The following is a 21823-nucleotide window of genomic DNA, read 5'->3' on the forward strand; positions in this document are numbered from 1 at the left end:
CCCTTTCTCTACTATCCCCCGGATGAAAGGCAGAACCCCTGCCCCTACTCTCATCAGCATCCCCAACAGAGAAAGGGCCCACAGCCCCCTACCCCCACCCCCAGCTTTGCCTTCCACCTGCCACATGGAAGAGGAGCCTCAGCTGGGCTCAGCCTCCTCTGGCAGGTGGCAGGTGCGGGGTTACAAGCAGATTTGTTTTCAAGGGGGACTGGCTCTGTCTGGGGAATGGTTGCTGGAGAATATTAAGGTAGGATTCCCCAAGGCCCAAGTCTGAGAGCAGCTTTCTAGGACACGCAGCTCAAGGCTTTCTGCAGCCACCTCACCAGCCTCCAGAACTGGGGCATGGGCCGAGGGGCTGCTGTTCCCTGACTCAGAGCTGGGGGAGGGAGAAAACATTCCCTCCCGGGGCTTGTGCCTTATCATGTACCCTACTAAAAATACTCTGCTACCCGACAGGTTGGATGGGGAGCTAGACATAAAATATGGGCAGGTAGCAAGGTATCTATCACAGTTATCGGGCACCTGCTTATAGCATTTGCATATATGGCATATAATTAATGTTTGATGAGTGAGAGTCTGAGAGATGGGGAATTGGAACAAAGAAGGAAACAAAGAGACAAGTGGAAATGCAGGGAAGAGTTTTTCCAGGATAAATATAGTTTGTTCAAAAATTATCCTCTTCTGGGGCACATGGATGGCTCAGTGGTTGAGTGCCTTTGGCTCGGGTTGTGATCCCGGGGTCCTGGGATTGAGTCCCACAATGGGCTCTTCCCAGGGAGCCTGCTTCTCCCTCTGCCTGTGTCTCTGCCTCTCTCTCTGTGTCTCCCATGAATAAATAAATAAAACCTTTAAAAAAAGGGACGCCTGGGTGGCTCAGTGTTGAGCACTGCGTTTGACTGAGGGCGTGATCCTGGGATCTGAGATTGGTCCATGTGGGCCTCCCTGCGGGGAGCCTGCTTCTCCCTCTGCCTCTCTGCCACTCTCTGTTTCTCTCATGAATAAATAAATAAATCTTTAAAAAAAAAAAAAGAAGCTTAAAAAATTATACTCTTCCTAAACTGAAAGAATGATTTTAATGGCTTCATAATAACTTCTGAAGCAGGTGAATTAGAACTTTCAGCAGAGTGCCCTGGTGCCCAGCATGGTGCTTTATATATAAAAAGTCCTTCAAAGCACAGTTTTAGGGCTAGAAGGGCCTTGCAGAGTATCTAGGCCAGTGGGTCTCAACATTGGTTGAATATAGAATCACCTCGAGTGTTTTTAAAAAAATAAGATGCTGGGCACCCACCTCCAGAGAGTCTGATCTAATTGGTCTGGGATGGAGCCCAGGTGTCTGTATTTTTTAAAAAGCTCCCCAGATGATTCTACTGTGTAACCAGGGCTGAGAACCACTGGTCTGGGCCAATACTTCACTTTACAGAGGCAGAAAGTGAGACCCAGAGAGGAGGTTACCTAGGCTCACAAAGATAAGCGACAGCAGAAACAGGACCACAGAAGCCTCTCAGGTATTCTGATCTTAAATGAGCAAATAATGGATTGATCTTCTTTTGGAAGCATCCCTATCTGTGGAGACCAGCTTCCCAACAGTCCCATCCCCCACAGTTTCATATTATTTTCATCAGAGGCCAGGCAGGCTGGCATCTTGACCCTGTTCCTTCTGGCCTCCCATTCTAAAGGCCTCAGGGCTCATACAGGGCAAACACCCAATTCAAATACTGTCCACCAGGTCTGGAGCCTCTGAGAATAACAGGGCAGCTGTTATACCATGGCCATATGGAGTGTTGCCAGTGTACACAACAGAGCAGGGGTGTGGGAGTATGTATGTACAAATGTGCACGTGGACATAGATGCACACTTATTCAGGATGCTCCTGCATGTGAACACTCGTGGGAGGACCCTTACATGTGTGTGTGTGTGTGTGTGTGTGTATCCACGTGTGGGATGGTCTGCGTTTTCACATCACCATCCGTTTATGCAGCAGTGTGTGAGAACATGTGTATGAACATACCAAAGACTAAAATGCTGGTATATGTGTGTATGTGATTGTGTACAAGTGCCTAAAGCTGGATCTACACTTACAGAATCGGCCTTTACATTTACCAGTGAAGGCCCACTGTGACAGTATGTATGTGGCTAGCTGCCCATGTGGACTTGTGCAACTGGCAATCCGTGTGAGCAGGGTGCAAGTTTATGTGGAGAGAGAAGAGGTTTTCGCTGCTTCTATCACATTTCTTCTAAGTAATCATTGGGAAATATATGTGTTGGAAAACTCTATCTTTCATGCTTAAATATATCTCGGCATATATAAATGAAACATGATATTGTGCCAGCTGAGATGCTACACATTAACATTGTTTATCATTGATAGAATTAAATAACCCATGCAAGCCCCAGTAGCATTTCTTACAATTTTATTTAACACTGTTACGGCCAAGTGACATTTGGCAAATGCCGACCTATACACTGTAGATTACTGCAACCAATGCATAATTTGCAGGCTATCATATACAACACACAGAGGAGCGTCCCCTAACATTCCGACTGTCCCCATCTTTCTTTGAGCTCAACTTATTCCCCTTCTTTCCCCAAACCTGATTAAGACCCATCCCTTCACACTTCCCTAGGAGGTCTCTGCATTTGCAGTAAAGATAGATAAAGTGGATGGTGAGGATTTGGGGTAGAAGAAGAGATAACACTCTCAGACCAGGTCTCTGGAATGTTTCTGCCCCTCCCCTGTCTGTCAGAGGCAAGCCCAAGCCCCAGAATGTGTTAAAACAGGGAGCCCAAAGGAAGTGTTTTTATAGGTTCTACAAACCCTTGGGGTTGACTGACAAAGTTATTCACTCAGAATGAGTAAAAAGAGCATTGAACTTATCAAATTAGTAGTAAATCCTTCATTAGAAGAGTCACAGAAATGGTTCCCTGCTTCTTCTTGACGGGGAAGCTGTACGGTCCCATCAGCCCAAATGAAAACAAGCTTGAGAGTAGTTACGGGCCTGCCAAACTCACCTTTCAAAATGTGTGCCAACCCATGGCCCAGGCTGTTGGCTAACTAATGGATGGCTGGAGGGAAAAGAAAACTCGAGAGCTGGGAAGTCCCAACTGGAACATGAGCAAAGAAAATGGCAAAATCACAAATGAGACTCATATGGGCCGAAAATGTACCTTACCAGTCACTAAGCAGTGAAAAGAGGTTGCACTTATTTCCTAAAGATTACAAAAAAAATGGAATTTGTGGGTCTTTCTACAACTTGTGAAGGACTTCTTAATCTCCCAGGAACCAGGGCCAAGATACCACATGGAACCTCAAACCCCTGCTCTGCAGGATCTCTGTTTACTATCCCTGGGCTTCCTTTTGGCGTGGCAGTAACCAAGATGGAGCCAAGAAACTCCTTACACCTGCCTTCCTCTGTTCTGGGTTTCTCTAAACTTTTCCCCTAGTGAGATCCCCAAGGCCTATAAGGTAAAGACAGCCAAAAGTAGTTCGAACAGCAATTCACCCAGCTCCATTCCCCAAATCCTCTGCCACCCACAATGAAGCAGTCATCAGAACTATCTTTCCAGATAGCCCCCAGCCCCTCTCCACCAGCAGGGATACCAGCCAACCTGCTTGGGGGACGGCTGAAAGCCAGAACCAAAAATGTACTGGATCATCTTCACACCGCTGAAGTCAGGAAGCTGGCTCTCTGGAGCCTGGTGCCGTGGGCTGCCTCCTGAGTAAATACAGAAAAACAAGTTTCCTAATGTTTGGATTTAGAAGTAGGAATGGTAAGAAGCACCCATCAATGCATGTGCCTCTCCCCAACACACGCACACGCACACTCACCCTGCCCATGCAGACAAATCATGAATCATCTCTGTGGCTGAACATTTTAGCGTTCAACACTATTCTTGGAGGCCCGAGGTTTTCAGGCAAATCCCAGATCTGTGCACAAGGACACTGCATAAATCCCTCCCCTTATGAAAGGGCAGTCTGAGCAGATGGGACCAGTCTTAAGTAAACGGCAGGGCCCTCCCTTCGTCCACCTCAGGAGGAGCGGCAGGGGACTTGGCCCCACCAGCCTGGAGAGCAGAGAATGGCAGACGCTGCTCATTCTGGGGCTGATGTTCAGCATCCCCAACTTCTCTCTTGGAGGGAGGCATCCATTTGACAATCCTCCCTCCCCTCCCCCAGGGGGAAATCAGATCTTAAAGTCTGAGTGGAGGAGGCTGCCAGAGACCAAGTGGTAGCTGGAGTTGAGAAAGCAAACCTGAGCCTTAAGAGAGATTAGCAGGGTCCAGGAGGAGGTAAGAGGCCAAAGGGCCCCTTGTACCCCCTTGCCCTCAGCACTGAGAGTGGGGAAAATAACCTCACAGCAACTCCACTTTCTGATTATCTGCTTCATTAATATTTATTAAACACAAGATTTTTAAAAAAGGGAAGAGGAAAGGCCAGATAATTAAACGCTCAGTGGCGGTAGAGGATTCCTCCACTCTGTTCTCTGCCTCGCTCCCCCATCTGCAGCCTAGGCCAAACGTGTGCACTGTGCCATCTACCTCCTCATCCCTACCCACCTCCCCAGGTGTGTCAGGAAGACATGAGGCAGGTGGATGGAGAGAGAGACAGACCCGGGCACCCCAGGTGCTCACCAGGAAATGCATGGACTGTGAAATTACACCAGGGCTGGACAACTTACCACCACACTGGAACCCTTGGGATACTGAAATAATTAACTTGCTAATCAGCTACACCTTGCTCTTTCCTTTCTTCCTGGAAAAAACAATCGCAGATCGCCCTCGCATCAGGTTCCTATGTCAGTCACTTGGAGACAAATGGTGCTTTAGAAGAAATATACTCTCTCCCTCCATGTAGACTGCAATGGGTCATACAGAGTCAGGCCTCCTCCCCTTCCCCACCCCTACGCACCAGGCCTGGGGGGCACACAGAGACAGAATGTTTCTGGAGATGCAGGGTTTTTTCTGTCCACGCCACAGAGCTTTTCCATCTCCGCTAAGCTCTCTCGCTTTCAGCCCTCTTTAGCCTGCTTGCTGGCGCTAAACAGCCAAGATCCATGTGGAGAAAAGAGGATTGATTAGAATCATAATAATAATCCCTGGCATTCGTCCGGCTTTAGCGTTTACAAAATGTTTTCACACATTATCTCATTCGGTTGAAGCTGGAAGGGACCTTAGCAATCACTTAGCCTAATACAGATGGAGAAACTGAGGCCCAAAAAGGTTAATGACTTCCCCAGAGGCCACAGCTAAGTACCGTGTGGCTGGGTCCTCCGTGTTCATTGTCTAGAGATCCAGTGCCGCCTCTCATCCCCTGGAAAGAGGAAAAGAGCAAAATCACCTTTTTGTTCCACAGTGGTTATAGAGCAAGAACTCAAAAAACTGGAAGAGTAGGACCTGCGAATGAACATAATTCTTGAAACTCTTGGAAGAAATGATGTGGAGGTGGGGGTTGGGAGTAGGGAGACTAGTCCAAGTCTTGAAAGGCACATGTCATTTAACCCACTTCCCTCTCTCTTTGTCCCCTCATCTTCTGCTTCTCTCTGGGTTCAAAAATAGGGATATTATACAGTTTGGGATCTGAGGCTTCATTCACTCTGTAGGTCCCAGGGGGAAGTGAGAGGTGGGGCACATTTCTTGGAATCCAATCTAGCACCTCTACTCCCAGGATTCCCAGCATGACTGGCTCGCATGTGCATATGTGTGTCCACCCAAGACATTGGATTTAGCGGTGAAAAACAGGCATCTTGATCCTTTCACAGATCAGATGATTTGCAAATTAATAGCTCTTTCCCCCCAAGGCTCTGAGGAGGTGAAAAAAGATTTCTGGTGAAGAAAGGGAAGAAAAAGGTGAAAAAATACAAAACGGAGCAAAAGAAGCACAATGATAGTGAATTCTGTAGGAAAACACTTCCCTGCCAAGATGCGCGTGTATTTGGATGCGGGTCTCTGTTTTTCCAACCTGGCCACCTTGCCTCTTGTTGCCCCAGCCTGTCAGAAGGGAAGCGGCTCCTTTGTGTGTTCATTTATTTCTAAGCCCAACTCTTTTCCCTCTAAAACTCCTTCTTCTCCCTGTTGAGCTGACCATGCTTCTGGATTTATGAAGAGAGATGTTTTAGCAGAAATCCCCCAGAGTGTCCCATCAGCCCTAAATCCCAGGCCCGCTCACCCCCCCAAGACCCCATGACACACAGCATGCCAACACGGCTTCCTCTTGCCTATGCATTAGCCATCCATTGTGGCAACCTGACATCTCTCACACATAAAACCGTAAGAGAGAAATAAAATATCTGTCTCTTGGCGAAAATAAAGCTTTGCCTCCCTCCTGATGTATAGGATATAAAATAAAGCCGCGGCTCCAATAGTGGCTTTTCCTTATGCCGGCAGAGTTGCCTTTGCACACACGGAGACAATGAAGACCGATGGTTTGGGACAAGGCCCAGCCTCCTGGGGCTGCCATCACCCTCTTTTATTAGCACATCTCCCCCCACCACCACCTTTTTTCTTTCTTCTTCACTTTCTTTCCTTTCTGGTTTGGATTTGCCTTTTATATGTCCTTCTCTTTCTCTCCCCCGGAACTTTATTCCTCTTGTTCACTTTCTTTCTATAGCATGACAGAGACAGGGAAAGAAGAGCCAAGTTTCTCACCTTCTCAGACGTGCCTGTGCCTGCCATGTCTTCCGCCTCCCCCTTCCCAGACCCCCAGCTCTCTCAGGACTGCCAGCCCCTATGACGAATTTTGCTGTTACTGCTTGGGGATTTGCTTTGGTCAAAGGTACAAATGTTCCCAAGGGACAATTAAGAATGTGTTTAGTGGGGGGTGGGAGGGAAGTGGATTTTTTTTTCCTGGGGAGATGCCCTTCCCTGCTCCTTCTCCCTAGGCTAAGCGGTTTATGGACCTCAGCAATTATTTATTTAGCCTCGGAGGAGGGCAACAGAGCAGAGCTGCCACCTCGGAGGGGTGAGAGTTGACATTCACCTCCCAAACGCAAGCCTCAAAGCTATATCAGCAAACCAGTTGTGGGCCTTGGGCCGCTTCTGGCCAGCTCAGCTACCAAGGTGTTGATCCACATCCAACACCCTCTCCTCTGCCTCCTTCCCCAGTCCTGAGAACAGAGGGTGCTGTGGGAGAAAGATGGGCTCCTCCCCATGCTCGCACACAGATAGAAGGGTCCCCCTCACAGTCACTGAGACATGGTCACCTTGCCTGCCTTTCCACACACTTGACACTCTCTCCTACCATGCACAGTATCTATCTTTTTTTTTCTCCTGTCCCTGGAGGCTTCACTTCTGCAAGGTGCACTGCTCTCCTCTGTGCTTCTGTATCCCTCCACCTGTGTCTGAGTGGGTGTTTCTAGAAGCATCTCCCCATGCTTGCCCTGGCCACATCCCTTCCACTGCTCTCCCTCCATCTACCCGTGGCTGCTTCCCAACCCATTCAGAACTTCATGTGCTCCACTAGGGGCTTCAGGACACATCTCAGGCCCTGGGAAGATTAAGTTATGAGTGAAAGAAGGCGGCGCAGGGGCTGGGCTCCTGAGGGAGCAACTTTGGTGTTGCCTGAAAGTAGGTAATGTCCAGCAGAGGGGCAGTGGGGTGGCTTTCAGCCTCTGAGGCTGATGAAAGGCTTCAGTGTATGTGTGGACAGCTCCTGGTTATCCCTAATATGAGGAGATCTTTATTAATGCAAACATGGAGAGGCTGGTGGGGCGGCAACATCTATTGACTTCTGCCACCAAAAGAGGAAGGGGGGCCCAGAGCTGCCAAGTCCAGAAAGGACTCAGTTCCAGTCCCAAACCTGGTTAGCTTTCGGGGTCTCTCTCTCTCTCTCTTTCCCCATCTTTGATATCTCTCCAGATATCAGCAGTGACCACGACCATTAGGTAAGGAGAGAGAGTCAATTAGTGAGAGGATTAATTACTCTGAGGCACGAGCCCCGTTTGTCTTCCTTACTGGGTGTGAGTGTGTGTTCAGACAGAGGAACACGGGCACGCACCCAAATACACATTGTTGTCACGCCGTCTTAGACGTTTTATTTATTTGTTGGATTCCTGCCCGGAGCTGCTCGCACGCTTTTCCACGGGCGCTGAGTCGCCCACCAAACGCGCCGCCTCCTTTTCTCCCGCCTAGGAACCGACTGTCACACCCGTGCACCCTCGAGTCCCACCGGATGTCCCCCTAGCCCCTGCAGGGTGCTCGGCCGCGCGCCTTTTATGTTGCCGCATGTCTTTCTGGGTCCCTTTTTCTCTTCCTCCACTCCTCTAATGCATTTCCCCCAGCGCGTCTACCCTTCTTTTATTCCTGCTTACTTTCCCATTATCCTTTTCTTTCCCCTTGGTTTTCTGTCTTTATTCCCTTTCCCTGTCCCTCTCCCCTCACTTCCATCTCTCTCTCTCTCTCTCTCTCTCTCTCTCTCCCTCCTGCCTCCTCCACTTACCCTCTCCTTTCCGCGGCTACCCGCCACTGGTCTCTGCTCCGCGGCGCTGCCTCGCATCTGAGATCGCCACGCTTGACCTTCCCCCGCCCCTTCCAGGTTCAGGGCACCCCCCCTTCCCTGTCCCCGTGGGAAGCCAGCCTTGTTTACCCAGCCCGAGCGCACACCGTGAAGCCCGGGCCGGATGCTGCCCTTTCCCCCACGCCTCGCTGTCCCCCACCCCCTCCCTTCCCCGCTGGGGCCAAAGTACACAGCGGTGCAAGGTGACAAGCCCCAACCCCAAATTTCTCACCTTCCATAGGGCACGGGCCCAGGGATCCCGGGCCAACCCCCTAACGTGGGTTTCTTCCCCGGGGAATAAGGAGATAAGACAAATCCGCTCCCCCTCCCTAATATGCGGTTCAGGGGAGATCGTGATATAAACTGTAAAGTGGTGCACAAAAGTAGGTCATTTCCAGGAGTGAGTGATGGAGTGAGATTAAGACAACCTGAACCAGGCGCAAAGGCGAGAGCGGAAGACGTAGGATCAGATCCTAGGGCCCGGGGCCAAAGTTTCGTGCGTAGCATCTCCGCCGAGCCTGTGCGGAGTTTGTGCGGCCTCCTGGACCCCTGGAGAAGACCCGCCCGCTCCCTCCGCCCTCTGCCTGCACGGGCGAGGCTGGTTACGGCGGTGCGCGAAGCCGGGCGCCGTGAACCGCCTGGAGTCCGCTCCTCCCCGAGCGCCTTCCGTCACGGCCTCACCGCGCTGTTCTGGGGGGCGGCGGGCTGCCCCGGAGCGCGGTGGGCAAGGAGGGGAGCCGCCAGGGGCGGTCGCCGCTCTCGCATCTACAGCCGCTGATGGTGCCTGGCCGGCTCGGGTCTTTGGGCCACGCGAGCCACACGGGAACGTCAGGGAGCAAAGCGATCTGGGGCTTGGAACCACAGAGATCACCGGAGGAAATCAGACACAGGAGAGGGCACCATCGATCCCCCTCAAAACTGCAGGGTGTCTGGGGAGGGCTAGCAGAAGCCCCTCCGTCCGCCAATTCCCCAGCAGGATCCTGCCTCTGGGGACCCTCAAGACGCTTCTCAGAAGGGAAACTTGTACCGCGAAAGCCGCTTCCTGGCCCCTCCGGGGCCTTTTCCAAGGGAGCCTGGGGATGAGGTGGAGGGGATTCTGCGGGCACCGAGTGAAGGGCCAGAGGCGAAATTGACCCTCAAGGCACCCAGCCTAGAGCTCCCGCGCCCTGGGGGCGGTGTGCGGGACTGTGGGTCTGTGTGCCTTGGAGGTCCTTGCCTAGGAAAGCGCTGTGTGCTTCGGGATGCTGGCAGCGAGTGGTGGTGAGGGTGAGAAGGGAAGCTTGGTGCTCTTCGCGGAGCAGCCACTGGTTTAAATGCAGAGCTGAGCTGAGAGCCTTCGGAGGCGGCTAATTTGGAAAGCTGGTTCAGTTTTCTCTCTAGACTGGGCGACCACATATGTTTTAAAACAGAAGCTCAATGGAAATGAAAATAACACATTAATATAGTGTGCTGTCGCCGGGGAGGCCTTAGGTCTGGACTTTAAACGTAGAATCAGGAGCCAAGAGGCGCGCCTAGAGCTGCGCTCCGTATTCCCTGGTAGACGCGGGGGTGAGTTCCCGCAAACCTGTTAACTGAACCGTCTGGACACGGGGATAAGCAGACCCTGATCCCCCAGAGCCCGTGTCCCTTCTCATCCTCAACTCCCCTACCGCGTTGGTCCGAGGTCCCAAGATCACAGCACCCCTAAACGGGTGGAGCAACCCCCTCCTGTCCACCAGAAAGGAGGCAGCAGGCCATGGGTACAAGACGGCCTGGCAGCAGGGTCCAGCTGTCACCCGTAGGTCCCCGCCGACTGCCCTCCACCCCCACCGGCCCCTCTGCTTTGCATGAGAAGGAGCCCAGCTGGGACGGGGGCGGGGGTTGAGCCACTCGGGACTCTGATGGCTTTAGATTCCAGAAAGGGGCGGTTAGGTCGAGGGCGCTAGCAGCAAGAACCAGGACAGCTGGGGGCGGAGGGGGGGCGGAGCGTGGGGACTGCTGGACTGGACCAGCCCCTCCTCGTGGGTCTCACCGAAGGCAGCGGGCTGGGGAGGCTCCTCGGCTCCAGGTGGAGGAGATGGGGTCCTCTGAGCCAAGCAGCTCCTAGCACCTCCGCGGGAGCTGGAGAACTGGGTACGGATCAGATGGTTCCTGGGAGTGTTGGGTCGGCAGGAGGAGCCCAAACACCCAGTCCGATCTCCCGAAGCCGGCCTGCAGGGTTGGAGAACTGCCCTCCGCATCTTACTCCAGACCTGAGCCGGGCCCTGAAAGAGGCCGGTGGAGGGGCCTGATGCAAGAGAGATAACCAGCCCCAACACCTCATTCCCGCAGCGGGGAGCCCCAGCCCAGGTGTTTTCGGAGAGGGTGAGAAGATGTTAGAGGGCCCGCGCCTAGAGGTCAGGATGGGCTAAACGCCAAAGAGTGGAACGCTGGACCTCGGCTTTGGCTTCCAATGAAAAGGTGACACCGGAGGCGAGGTGGGGGCTGGTGGTGGCCTCGGGGTTGCAGGGTGGTGCGGGCTGAAGCTTGAAGGCAGGAAAGGGGCATTGGCAGAGCCCCAAAACTCCACTCCCGCAGAGCACAAACCAAATTTCCTGTAGCGGCTTCCCGGTTCGTTGGAAGAGGGTATTCCGTTTGCAGGGAGCTGGATCCCGGACCAGCTCAGGTTCATTGCAATTGTGTTTCAGCGCGCATTTTCCCCCACTTAGTCTCGGGCCCTTGTGTGAGATGTCAGAGTCCCCCACCGTGAGTGGGATCGAAAGGCCGATTCCAAAATACCGGCTAGACCTGGCCAGCTGCCCATCTTTATTTTATTCCACACTAGGGCTGAAGGAGACTTCTTAGCACCCTCCCCCCCAAAAAAAACAAAAAAACGAGGAGCAAAAACAGGACTCCCCAGCCCTGCCACCTTCAGACCTCACTAGAAATCCCCGGTTAGCACAGGAATGGTGCTGTCCAGAACGGTATTTGGTATTTGACTGGCGTAAGCCGGGAAACTGGAGTGACTCTTCGAGGCTAGGGTTCTCAGGACCAGGACCTGAGCCCCACGTTTGGAATATCTGCCCCCCCCCCCGCAGTGGTCCCGAGGTTATACTCCGAACTAGGGAGGTAAAGGCTCCCTGAGGAGTGAACACAGTGGGTGTGGGCAGCAGTGGTCTCGGGAAGCTGTGGCTAGCCGGGAACCTGGAACAGGGGAGGAGAAGCCGGGCCCACCCAGCCCGTGCTCTGCACACCCGAATCCACTGCAGTCTGTCCGTGGAGCCCCAGACGTCTCGGCTTCCCACTGCCACTACCACCACCCGCCAGCCGCCACAGATGCCCTGCAGTTTCCCGCCTAGTCGTTTGTTTTTGTATGTAAAAGGTGTCTCCGGATCACAGTTTCCGTACAACTTCTCGCCTGGGTTGCAACTCCTCACCCGAGGCGCTTCCCCACCCACTCCTTTCCCCCTCCCCGGCGCCGCGCCTCCGGTCTCCCCCGCCCCCATCAGGAAACCGCCGGAATCAACTTTCCAAGACCGCGCTGCGGGAAACAGACACGCAGGTCTCCGGGAGACCGAGACCCTATGGACTTTGGGTGGACTGGGGGAGAAGGCACGGAGGGATCGGAGAAGGAAGATTCTGTGGCTCTCCCCCACCCTTCCCCACTACCGCAAAAACGCGCGCTGTGCTCGGGACAAACTTTTAGGCCAAGAAAGCACGAAGAAGGGGGCGGGGGAAGCCCAACACCCGCTGAATTGCAAAGTCAAACAGTTCGCCGGGACCGCCGGGGCTCCCGGACCCAGCTGCAACCCGACCTCCGACAAGGTTCCACCTTGGATTAATCCCACCTTCCAACAGTAGCAGTACTCTGCCCTCCGCCTGCACCTACTCCCGCGCGCTCTCAGTCCTTCCCATCCAAACCGAGGCCTTACCGGAGCAGGAGGGGCTCGGGCACCTCGCTGCCCGCCGCCTGCACCGCGCGGGGCCGGGGATGCGGCCGCCACTGATCCTCTAAACGCGGTCTCCCGGCACTCTCCCCGGCCCGGGGATGCAGGATGGTTTACAGAGGGACCGCGAGCCGCTGATTGGTCGCGGGCCGCGGTGACGTCGGCGGGCGCTGCATTAAGGCGAGGGGGCTTCCAGAGCTCAGCCAACAGCCAGGAGCAGTGACCGAGCCATCGGAGCTGGGGAGAGACGCGCCAGGGCGGCGGACTGGGCCAGGAGACCAGGGACAGAGGGACGCCTGTCCGGAGACAGCCAGCAACGAACTGCGGCCTGGGCGGCGACAGCAGCGGCCCTTGCTGAACTGTTCCGGCCGCGCCGAACTATAGCTGCTGCACCAGGACGGGTTTTTTTTTTAAAAGCTCTCCAAGCTACTCCCCCTCCCCCCGACTCCTCCCGCTGCAAAAGAAAAAAAAAAAAAAAGGAAGGAAGGAAAAAGGCTAGAAAGGAAACCCAGATTTGCCACCACAACGAGAAAAAAAAAAAAGGGAAAAGGAAAAGAAAGTCAAGCGACTGTGTGGTTGGACGCAGGCAGCCGGAGCGCGGGCCGAGAGATGCGGGGCTGCGCGCCCAGGCGGCCGCGAGTTGTGACTGGAGCCACGATGCACGGCCAGGCGCGGTGAGGAGCCAGACCGTATCACCTCCCCGGAGGAGTCCAGAAGCAGGGAGGGCCGTCCCGAAAACACGGAGGCCGTCAGGCGGGCCACGGGCCGAGGTGACGGGACTGGGGCGGTGGGGAGCGAGCAAGCGCACCTGGCTGCGTCCGCCTGGAGTTGTCCCTCTGCGCTCACGACTGACACAAACACTTCTCCAAACCCGGGGAATCTAAGCAGCAACAACAATCAACAACGAGATCTTCCTCTTGCCTTCCCCTCCCTCCCTCCCTCCTCCCTTGGCCTGCCCCCACCCCCTCCCCCAGGCCCACCGCGGGAGGCCGGCGCGGCCCGACCCCCTGCGCGATGCCGGCCGCTTAGGATCCAAAGCTTCAACACTCGTTTTATTCTTTTCTTCTAAAAACAAAAAACAAAACAAAAACAAAAACAAAACAAAACAAAAAAAGAGGAGGGGAAATTCTGGTCGGTGGCAGGCAGCCCGGCACACACACCCGCCCTCATACTCCGGCAAAAGCAGATGCACTTTGACTTCTGACAGCTCTACCTCAAGCCCAAGAGAACTCCACGGCGCTTTCCCTGCAACCCGAGCTCGCTGCGTCCTGCTCTTCTCTCTCTGGCTCCTTTTTATTTATTTCTGTCCCGACGCTGCTCTCGGTGACCTTCACTCCTCCTAGGGCTCTGGGCCGAACAGTCGCTTTCTCCCCCGCCTGAGACTCTTGCTGGTCCCAGGAGCTGCAGCCGCACTGCTGTGCCCCGGTGCCCTGGGACTCCCAGGCTGCACACTCCACCGAGGTGCCCACCGCTCCCCATCAGCCTCATTTCCAGCCCCTTAAGATTTCTTGGTGCGGGTTTTGGCTTGCACCCCCAGTGTGTCTCCTCTTTTTGGAGGGGTTGGGGAGCTCTTGCTGACGTCTTCGGGAATCATCCCCCTAGGCTCTACTTGCTCTTCTCTCTCCCGGCCTCACCCGACCGAACCAAAGACCATGGTGCACTGTGCTGGCTGCAAAAGGCCCATCCTGGACCGCTTCCTCTTGAACGTGCTGGACAGGGCCTGGCATGTCAAGTGCGTCCAGTGCTGTGAATGTAAATGCAACCTGACCGAGAAGTGCTTCTCCCGGGAAGGCAAGCTCTACTGCAAGAACGACTTTTTCCGGTGAGTACTTCCCTGGCCCGCCTCTGCTGCTCCCTCCCCGCGGGCCCTTCCCGGCCAGCTTCGGATCAGAGGTCAGCGTGGCCGAAGCAACCGCCTTAGGAGCAGCCTTGGAGAGGGCAGCCAAGTCCCATGGGCACCCGCCTCTTCGCCAGCTGGCGCTGGGCACCCGGGACGCGGCCCTGCTTGCGTCCTGGAAATTGCGGGTTCTGGCTTAGCTGCACGTGCCTGGGAAGAAAGGGTCTGAGTCCGATTGCACCCAGAAGCCCCTCCAAGGTTTGAAGGAGGCAGCACAGCCCTGGGCGTTGTAACCCCTGCTCCAGTCTCCCCCACCACCACCACCACCACCACCTTTCCAGCAACTGTATTAATTCCCCGAGCCTCCCAGGTTGCTCACCCTCCAGGCTGAGCTTAGAAGCCCAGGCCAGATACATGCCACACTGCCTTTTTCGTCTCCAAAAGGTATTGGCGGGAACCGCTTAGGCTTTTGCCTGGAGTGTCTGAGTCCCTTGCCTTGACAGCGGCAGGAAAAACTCTGCCCTAACACCTCTGGTGCACATCCCAGGGTATTCTTGAAACCCTGACCAGCCTTCAAGCACCGGCCTGGGCAAACTGCACCATGCCTGTGAAATGCCCCAAGGCTCCAGCCTCGGAGAAGACCTTTCCCTCCCGCTTCCCGGCTGCCAGGGTTGGCGAGAGGATCTGCCACCCAACGCGAAGCTCGGCTTTGTGGTGCAGGCTCTGCTCCGAGCTCTCCCAGGCACTGCGCACTATCCCCTTGCCCCACCTCCTTGCCAAACGCGGGGAAAACCCGGGTCCGGCTGTCGGAGCCGGGAGATTTCTCCAGATGATCCTCCTTCGTTTAGCATTTTAATTTATTCTCTAAAATTCACTATCTTGCCATGAAATCCACACAAACACACAAGTCAGCCGAGAAGAACAGGAGCAAATGAGAATTTTAATTCCTCTTTACTGGTTTGAAATCTCCCAGTTTACTCTTTTGACTTGGTCTCTGCTTTTCTCCGAGTTTGTGGTGACAGGTCAAACTGGGAGAGGAGGTGGGGGCACGAAACCGTCCGGATTGCTTTGGTTAGAGGCCCAGAACGCGCTGTCCCCAACGCTGCCCTAGGAAGCGTGTCTCTGATTGCGGGGAACCTGGGAGAAAAGCACTGTGCAGGCTGGTATATCCGGGAGCAAGCGCAGGCTGAGCCTCCAAACCTCGGCCGGCCGGCGGCACCTGGTGTCCCCAATACCAGCTAGAGCTGAACCGGAGAACCGGAGAGCGGTGCCAGCTGCCAATGGGCCCCAGAGGCCTGGCTCCCGCAAAGCGCAGCCGGGCACCTAGAGCCCCGCAGTGGCTCTAGCTTGCGCCAACCTGCCGGGCTTTGGGCTTGAACGTGGCGGTGGCCCAGCTGCAGCCGTCTGCGCGCTCCGCGGCTGTTTCTTTACCGGCGGCGGGACTGGACCTAGCCAATCCTCAGCCTATGTGCAGGGTCGTTTTGTGGTGAAGGGTGACGCTGGGAGAGAAAAGCGGAGCTCGGGTCGCGTTTACTTGGAGCTTTAATTAGAATTTGTTCTCTGAATCTAATGAGGAAATAGGTGCCTCCCTTCCCCTTCCCATCGCCACCTTGCCGCCTCCTTCAGCAGGCGCTCTTTTCCTCTGGGACAACGCGGGGCATAAGGCTGGGGGTGGGGTTGCAGCTTGGGCCCCTCAATCGCACTCTAACCCTGTGTATCCCCTCACTGACTTTTCACTGGTGCCCCTGCCCTCTCCTGCCTTCTTTACTGCATGATGGGCATTCTGCCTCTCTTTTTTCTCTCTCTTCTTTTCCCCTTTCCTCTGCTTCTTCCTCCACTTTCTAATTTCTCTCTTTCTCTATCGTCCTTTGCCTGGCCTCTGTTCTCCCCCTGCCCCTCACCAACCCGTCCTCTCCCACCTCACAGATGTTTCGGTACCAAATGCGCGGGCTGCGCACAGGGCATCTCCCCTAGCGACCTGGTGCGGAGAGCACGGAGCAAAGTGTTTCACCTAAACTGCTTCACCTGCATGATGTGTAACAAGCAGCTCTCTACTGGCGAGGAGCTCTATATCATCGATGAGAACAAGTTTGTCTGCAAAGAGGATTACCTAAGCAACAGCAGTGTCGCCAAAGAGAACAGCCTCCACTCGGGTGAGGCCCTAATTCCCAGCTCATTAGGGGCGGGTGGGTCCTGGGGGAAGAAGGCCCACTAAGGCCGCTGCTCACCTGTCCCCTCCCTCTCCCCAGCCACCACGGGCAGCGACCCCAGTTTGTCTCCGGACTCCCAAGACCCATCGCAGGATGATGCCAAGGACTCAGAGAGCGCCAATGTATCAGACAAGGAAGGGGGCAGCAACGAAAATGACGACCAGAACTTGGGTGCCAAGCGGCGGGGGCCACGTACCACCATCAAGGCAAAGCAGCTGGAAACTCTGAAGGCCGCCTTCGCTGCTACTCCCAAGCCCACACGCCATATCCGAGAGCAGCTAGCTCAGGAGACTGGCCTCAACATGCGTGTCATCCAGGTCAGGGCCTGGGCATGCCACTCCATTCCCCCAGAGACCGACATGGGTCCTCTAGGCAGGCAACCAGGCCAAGCGGGGGAAACCCAGCCTCAAGGAGGGGAGTGAGTCCTGGGAGGCTGGAGGGGGTGGACTGGAGAGGCCCAGACACACCCCTCCACTGGTGACCTGTGTTGTGCTGCCCCATGTGTAGGGCATCAGAAATCCCTAGGCAGCCTCCATTTCCCAATTTGAAGCTGGTGCTGGTAGTGGCAGAGGGGGAGGGATGGGGAGCTCAGCATGAGGCTGGAGGAGGGGACCGTGTTGGACACTGCTAGGAAGTTGGGACCCTTTCTTCTGCACCACCCGCCTTGTTTGGAAGGAACCCAGAGGTCTCAGAGCATGCCAGAATTAATCAGTTCCACTGGTTTCTCCACAACATAGATCTCCCTCTGTGTCTCCAACCTCTACTTTGTGGGTCTCATGCCTCAGTTAGACAAGCCCCAGAGCAGAAACCTCTTCTCCAGAGAGAGATGGGGGCATCCCGGTCTGAAGGGGGAAAGGCCCAAGCTGGAGTCAGCTCAGCCTCTGGCAGTCTAGAGTGGGATAGGGAGGGGAGGTGGACATCTGGGCAGCTGTGCTAGTGGGTTGTGAGGACTTGGAGCTGCATGTGATTTGGGCCTGAGTCTCAAGCCCAAGGTTAGGTGTCTGGTTCACCTGCGGAGGCTCTTCGAGGATGTGGTTGGATGTGCCTGGGAGACTAAGTATGCGTGGGCACACTTATGCAAGTAGACCCTGCGCCGGGGGAGGCTGTACCATCCTGTGCATGGTGAATGGAAGGTTGCCTGTCTCTGTCTTGTCAGTGAGAGGCTGTGGATAAATATATTTGGCACTGGGAGATTCGCGCGGATATGAAAAGGAGATTGTGGGTTTTGGCATCACTATCATTGGTAGACCGAGTGTCAACAGGAGGCTGTTTAGTTCTCTGTCACGATCATGTGGGGGAGGGGGCTGCCAGGGACCGTGAATGGGAAGCTGCCTGTGTCTGACACTGTTTGGGGAGGTTGCGTGTCTACGTGTGTCCAGCCTCCAGAAGCTACAACTGTGACAGTGTGACTGTTGGGAACAACTTCAAGCGCCTCACGTCGGGCAGGGCGGCTTGCCCAGGTCCCGGTCGGGAATCCCGTGTATCATTGGCTCAGGGGCCGCCGTGCGCGGTCCTAGTAAGAGTCCTACCACCCCCCCACCACCCCCTTACACCCACACCCACACCGGAGCCCTGTGTGGCGCTAGTGGTTGGAGGGGTTCGGGCCGGCCAGCCGCGCACCCCAAGTGGGGAGTGGGGAGGGGCTTGTCCGCGGGGCCTCACGCCGCCGCCTCTGCTTCAGGTCTGGTTCCAGAACAGACGCTCCAAGGAGCGGAGGATGAAGCAGCTGAGCGCGCTGGGCGCCCGGCGCCACGCCTTCTTCCGCAGCCCGCGCCGGATGCGGCCGCTGGTGGACCGCCTGGAGCCGGGCGAGCTCATCCCCAACGGGCCCTTCTCCTTCTACGGAGGTGAGTGTGCGGGCCGCGTCCGCTTCGCAGCAAGCGGGTGGCAGCGCGGGAGGCGCTTCGGGGTCGCTCTGGGGCTCTGCGAGGGGGAGGCGCGGCGGGCGGAGGCCGGCGGGTCGGCGCCGGCGGGTGGTGGAGACCCGGGCCGGACTCCCGGCTGCGATCGCGGCGGGGCGGGCAGGCGCGAGCAGCCCCAGCGTTGGCACCGGGCCCCCTCCCGCGCCGGCCCCGCAGGGGGGCCCCCGCCTTGCCTTTCCCGCGCTTCCTCCTCCGCTGACGCCCTCCTCCCCGCCGCTCCGCAGATTACCAGAGCGAGTACTACGGGCCGGGGGGCAACTACGACTTCTTCCCGCAAGGCCCCCCGTCCTCGCAGGCGCAGACGCCCGTGGACCTGCCCTTCGTGCCGTCGTCCGGCCCCTCCGGGACGCCCCTGGGCGGCCTGGAGCACCCGCTGCCCGGCCACCACCCGTCGAGCGAGGCGCAGCGGTTCACTGACATCCTGGCGCATCCCCCCGGGGACTCGCCCAGCCCCGAGCCCAGCCTGCCCGGGCCTCTGCACTCCATGTCGGCCGAGGTCTTCGGGCCCAGCCCGCCCTTCTCTTCGCTCTCGGTCAACGGCGGCGCGAGCTACGGGAACCACCTGTCCCACCCCCCCGAAATGAACGAGGCGGCCGTGTGGTAGCGGGATCTCGCAGGGTCCGCGGAGCTCGTGCTTGTACAGAAACGAACCTTTATTTAAGAAAAATAGAAAAAAGAAGAAAAAAAAAAACATTAAAAAGCAAGTCACCCACCCCCCCACCCCCCAACCCACCACACACACACTTCGTTCAGCGTCGGGGACCATTTTCCCGCTGGGGAGTCCGGATGGGAAAGGGGGACGAGAAATAGGAGCCAAATCCGCCTGGAGGCAGAACTGGGATCCGAGCGCTGGCCGGCGAGGTGCGGAGCTGCGGCTCCCGAAAGGAGATGCAGACCTCCCCCCCCATCTTCCACCTGCACCGCGCGGCGCGGACAGACTCCTCCAGCGCGCGCCCGGCCCGAGGGCCGCACGGTAACACCCACCGCGGCCCGGGGCGCACGGCCGGGGGGACGCCAGGAGCCCCCGGGGAGGGGGCGGAGAGGCGCAGCGGGGGGCGGGAGGGGGAGCAGCCCCGGGCGCCGCGGGCCAGCCAGGAGGGTGCTGGCCCTGGGAAATCTCTTACTAGAGTTGTCTCAGTGTTCAGGAACAGCGACAACAAACTCTTATAGCTTCAGAAACGCCGACCTGCTGTGCATCAGGTGGGACTATATATATATATATTTTTTGTCTATCTGGGTTTTTGGTTTTTGTTTTTGCCAAAATTGCAAAATTCTCAATGTAAAGCCCTCAGTATCAACTCTTCTACCTTCACAAAGCTCTACACACACACACACACACACACACACACACCCTCGATAGGATGGTCTCCAGCCAGACCACTCAGTAAAATGACTTGAACATCAACTGTGCAAGAAAGTATTTTACCTTCACACATACAAAAAAAAAAAAAAAAAAGTTAAAAAAAAAAGACTATTGAACTAAAAACAGTCAACTGTTTACGTATAATGTTAAATTCAGGAGTTCAGTGTTTTATTAATATATCCTGTTTTGAAACCTCTTGTTCAAAAAGAAAATGTTTTGAGCAATCAACCAAAATTGTTCATTTTCTTTTCCTGTAGATGTTCTGACAGATTTGCAGGGCTCACAGCTCACTGTGCTAGTACGTAAAAAGGTGTTGTTTACACAAGGCAAAAAGAAAACATGATATTCAGACACTTGCCAAATAGAATAATTATAGCACAAATACTGTAAAGGTGCCTGGCACCGCAACCTGAGAAAGTGTTAAAAAAAAAAAAAAAACAAAGTGTTACAAGGTTTAAAAAAAAACCATCTTTGCTAATTTTTAGTCCTGTTGAACATTCATGGAATTGTTAATATGACTTATATAGACCCGCACAGGTTTTATTTTTGTGTCTTTAAAATAAAAGTCCAAAATATTTAAATTTTATGGTCAAATATGCAGTCAACAGCTGCTACTTTTTTCTTTATATATTAAATTTCTCATATGTCTTTTATTGTTCTGATAAACCTAAGCTTGTGTGACCTCCAGTGCATATTAGACCATTCACTGTATGAAAGAAAACATGTTGAATAAATTTGTGAGTTTTTAATAAAAATAGAAAATCCGATGTTTAGATAATTGGTGTGTTATTTAATGTTTTAACAAGTAGAGGGGAGGCCTGATGGGGAGCTGAATGACCCCTCAGAAGCCAGGAGGAAGAGAGGCAGGAATGGGGTATCTTTTTACCTTGCCTGTGGCTGAATCCCCTTGCTAATGCCAGCCTAGCTCTTCTCCGTGGCTTCCTGCTAAGAACTACGGATTTGCATTCTGTGGGTTTAACTGATAGAGTTGAAGAGATATTTGCTGATAAGTTTATAGAATTTGAAATAGAAATCAAATCCATGGCTAAAAATGAGTGTTCCCAGTCTGATTAGGCAGGAGATCCCATACACTGTCTCTATCCCCCATTCTGCACACGTAAAACTGGACTTGTGAAAGTCAGTTACCTGTAAATATAGTTAGAGGTGGCCCTTTCCAGTTTCAACTCACTTCCCACAGATAATCCTGCTCTCTAATTTGGTAGTTTAAAAGATAACATAAAATGAATGTACAGTACAGCTAGAAATGACTTTGATCCCCTTCAGAGAACTGATGTGAAGTAGCTGTTTTATAATGTTTGCTACATTGGAAGTTTCCTAGAGGGAAAAACTATTTTGCCTGGCACAGGTTACATATTATTACCTTCCTCTGAAAGATGAACAAAAATAACCAATAGAGAAATCAAATTTCACCCGGGAGTTGCCAATAGGTTCTGAAAAGTACTTCAATCCCTTCCAAGCCTTCATTAAACATGGAAGGAATTTAAATATTTATCTACTATGGGATACGTGTGTGTTTTTAATATTGGATGCTATTAGAGTTCCAGAATTTCTTCTCTATATCACCTAGATTTCAGTCCGGATTATTTATTTCGTTTTAAAAACCAAAGGTTTTACATTAAACGGTATGTAATTTCCATTGTCGTTTTCATATTTTGTTAAGACACAACCAAGTGTATCTTTCCTGCAGGGAAGGCTTTAAAATAAGCAATATTTCACTGCATCTATATGATGGTTTGTCTTTGATGGACTATCTGGGAGGAACCTGACAGTGTTCTTTCAGAAATCCAAATTTATGAAATACAGGGAGACTTTTGAAACTCCTAGCTTCTGCATATGGCACATTTCTTTATCTGCTTTGCATGCAATCCCTGGATCGGCTGTTTTTACCCTTTTAGCGTTTATATACATTAAATCACAGCCAACTTATTCATTATAGCCACCCCCTTTAAAGACATTCATTTAACTGAACGTACGCTCATGGGAAGCTGCATTTTCCTATCAAGGCTGCTGAATTATTTAGCAGCTTTATTGTGGAATCGGGTACTTGTTAAGAAGCGTTTTGAGTTGGGCGCTCAGT

The 21823-nt window shown here is 54.0% G+C and overlaps 1 protein-coding gene and 1 long non-coding RNA gene across 2 annotated transcripts; one reads left to right on the plus strand and one right to left on the minus strand.

The window, feature by feature from the left end:
* Window positions 1-2394: 2394 nt before the first annotated feature.
* LOC140597793 (uncharacterized) lies at window positions 2395-12485 on the minus strand. The gene is made up of 2 exons (XR_011999734.1): window positions 12379-12485; window positions 2395-5308 (listed from the first exon to the last, which is right to left on the minus strand). It is a non-coding gene; the product is annotated as an uncharacterized lncRNA (long non-coding RNA).
* A 258-nt stretch (window positions 12486-12743) lies between these two features.
* On the plus strand, window positions 12744-20498 carry LHX1 (LIM homeobox 1). Its single transcript, XM_025996092.2, has 5 exons — window positions 12744-14215; window positions 16157-16383; window positions 16480-16757; window positions 18122-18287; window positions 18587-20498. Exons 1-5 carry the CDS (start codon window positions 14046-14048, stop codon window positions 18964-18966), a joined length of 1221 nt encoding a protein of 406 aa, XP_025851877.1. The 5' UTR covers window positions 12744-14045; the 3' UTR covers window positions 18967-20498.
* Window positions 20499-21823: the final 1325 nt, after the last annotated feature.

Source organism: Vulpes vulpes, chromosome 2, assembly GCF_048418805.1.
Source record: "Vulpes vulpes isolate BD-2025 chromosome 2, VulVul3, whole genome shotgun sequence".
NCBI classification, from domain to species: domain Eukaryota; kingdom Metazoa; phylum Chordata; class Mammalia; order Carnivora; family Canidae; genus Vulpes; species Vulpes vulpes.

What these genes read in the sequence shown, in the direction of transcription:
- LHX1 (XM_025996092.2), top strand. Translation starts at nt 14,046, where the DNA reads ATGGTGCACTGTGCTGGCTGCAAAAGGCCCATCCTGGACCGCTTCCTC. An exon ending in AGAGAACAGCCTCCACTCGG is followed by an intron (nt 16,384 to 16,479) that starts GTGAGGCCCTAA and finishes CCCTCTCCCCAG; the next exon opens with CCACCACGGGCAGCGACCCC. An exon ending in GCCCTTCTCCTTCTACGGAG is followed by an intron (nt 18,288 to 18,586) that starts GTGAGTGTGCGG and finishes GCCGCTCCGCAG; the next exon opens with ATTACCAGAGCGAGTACTAC.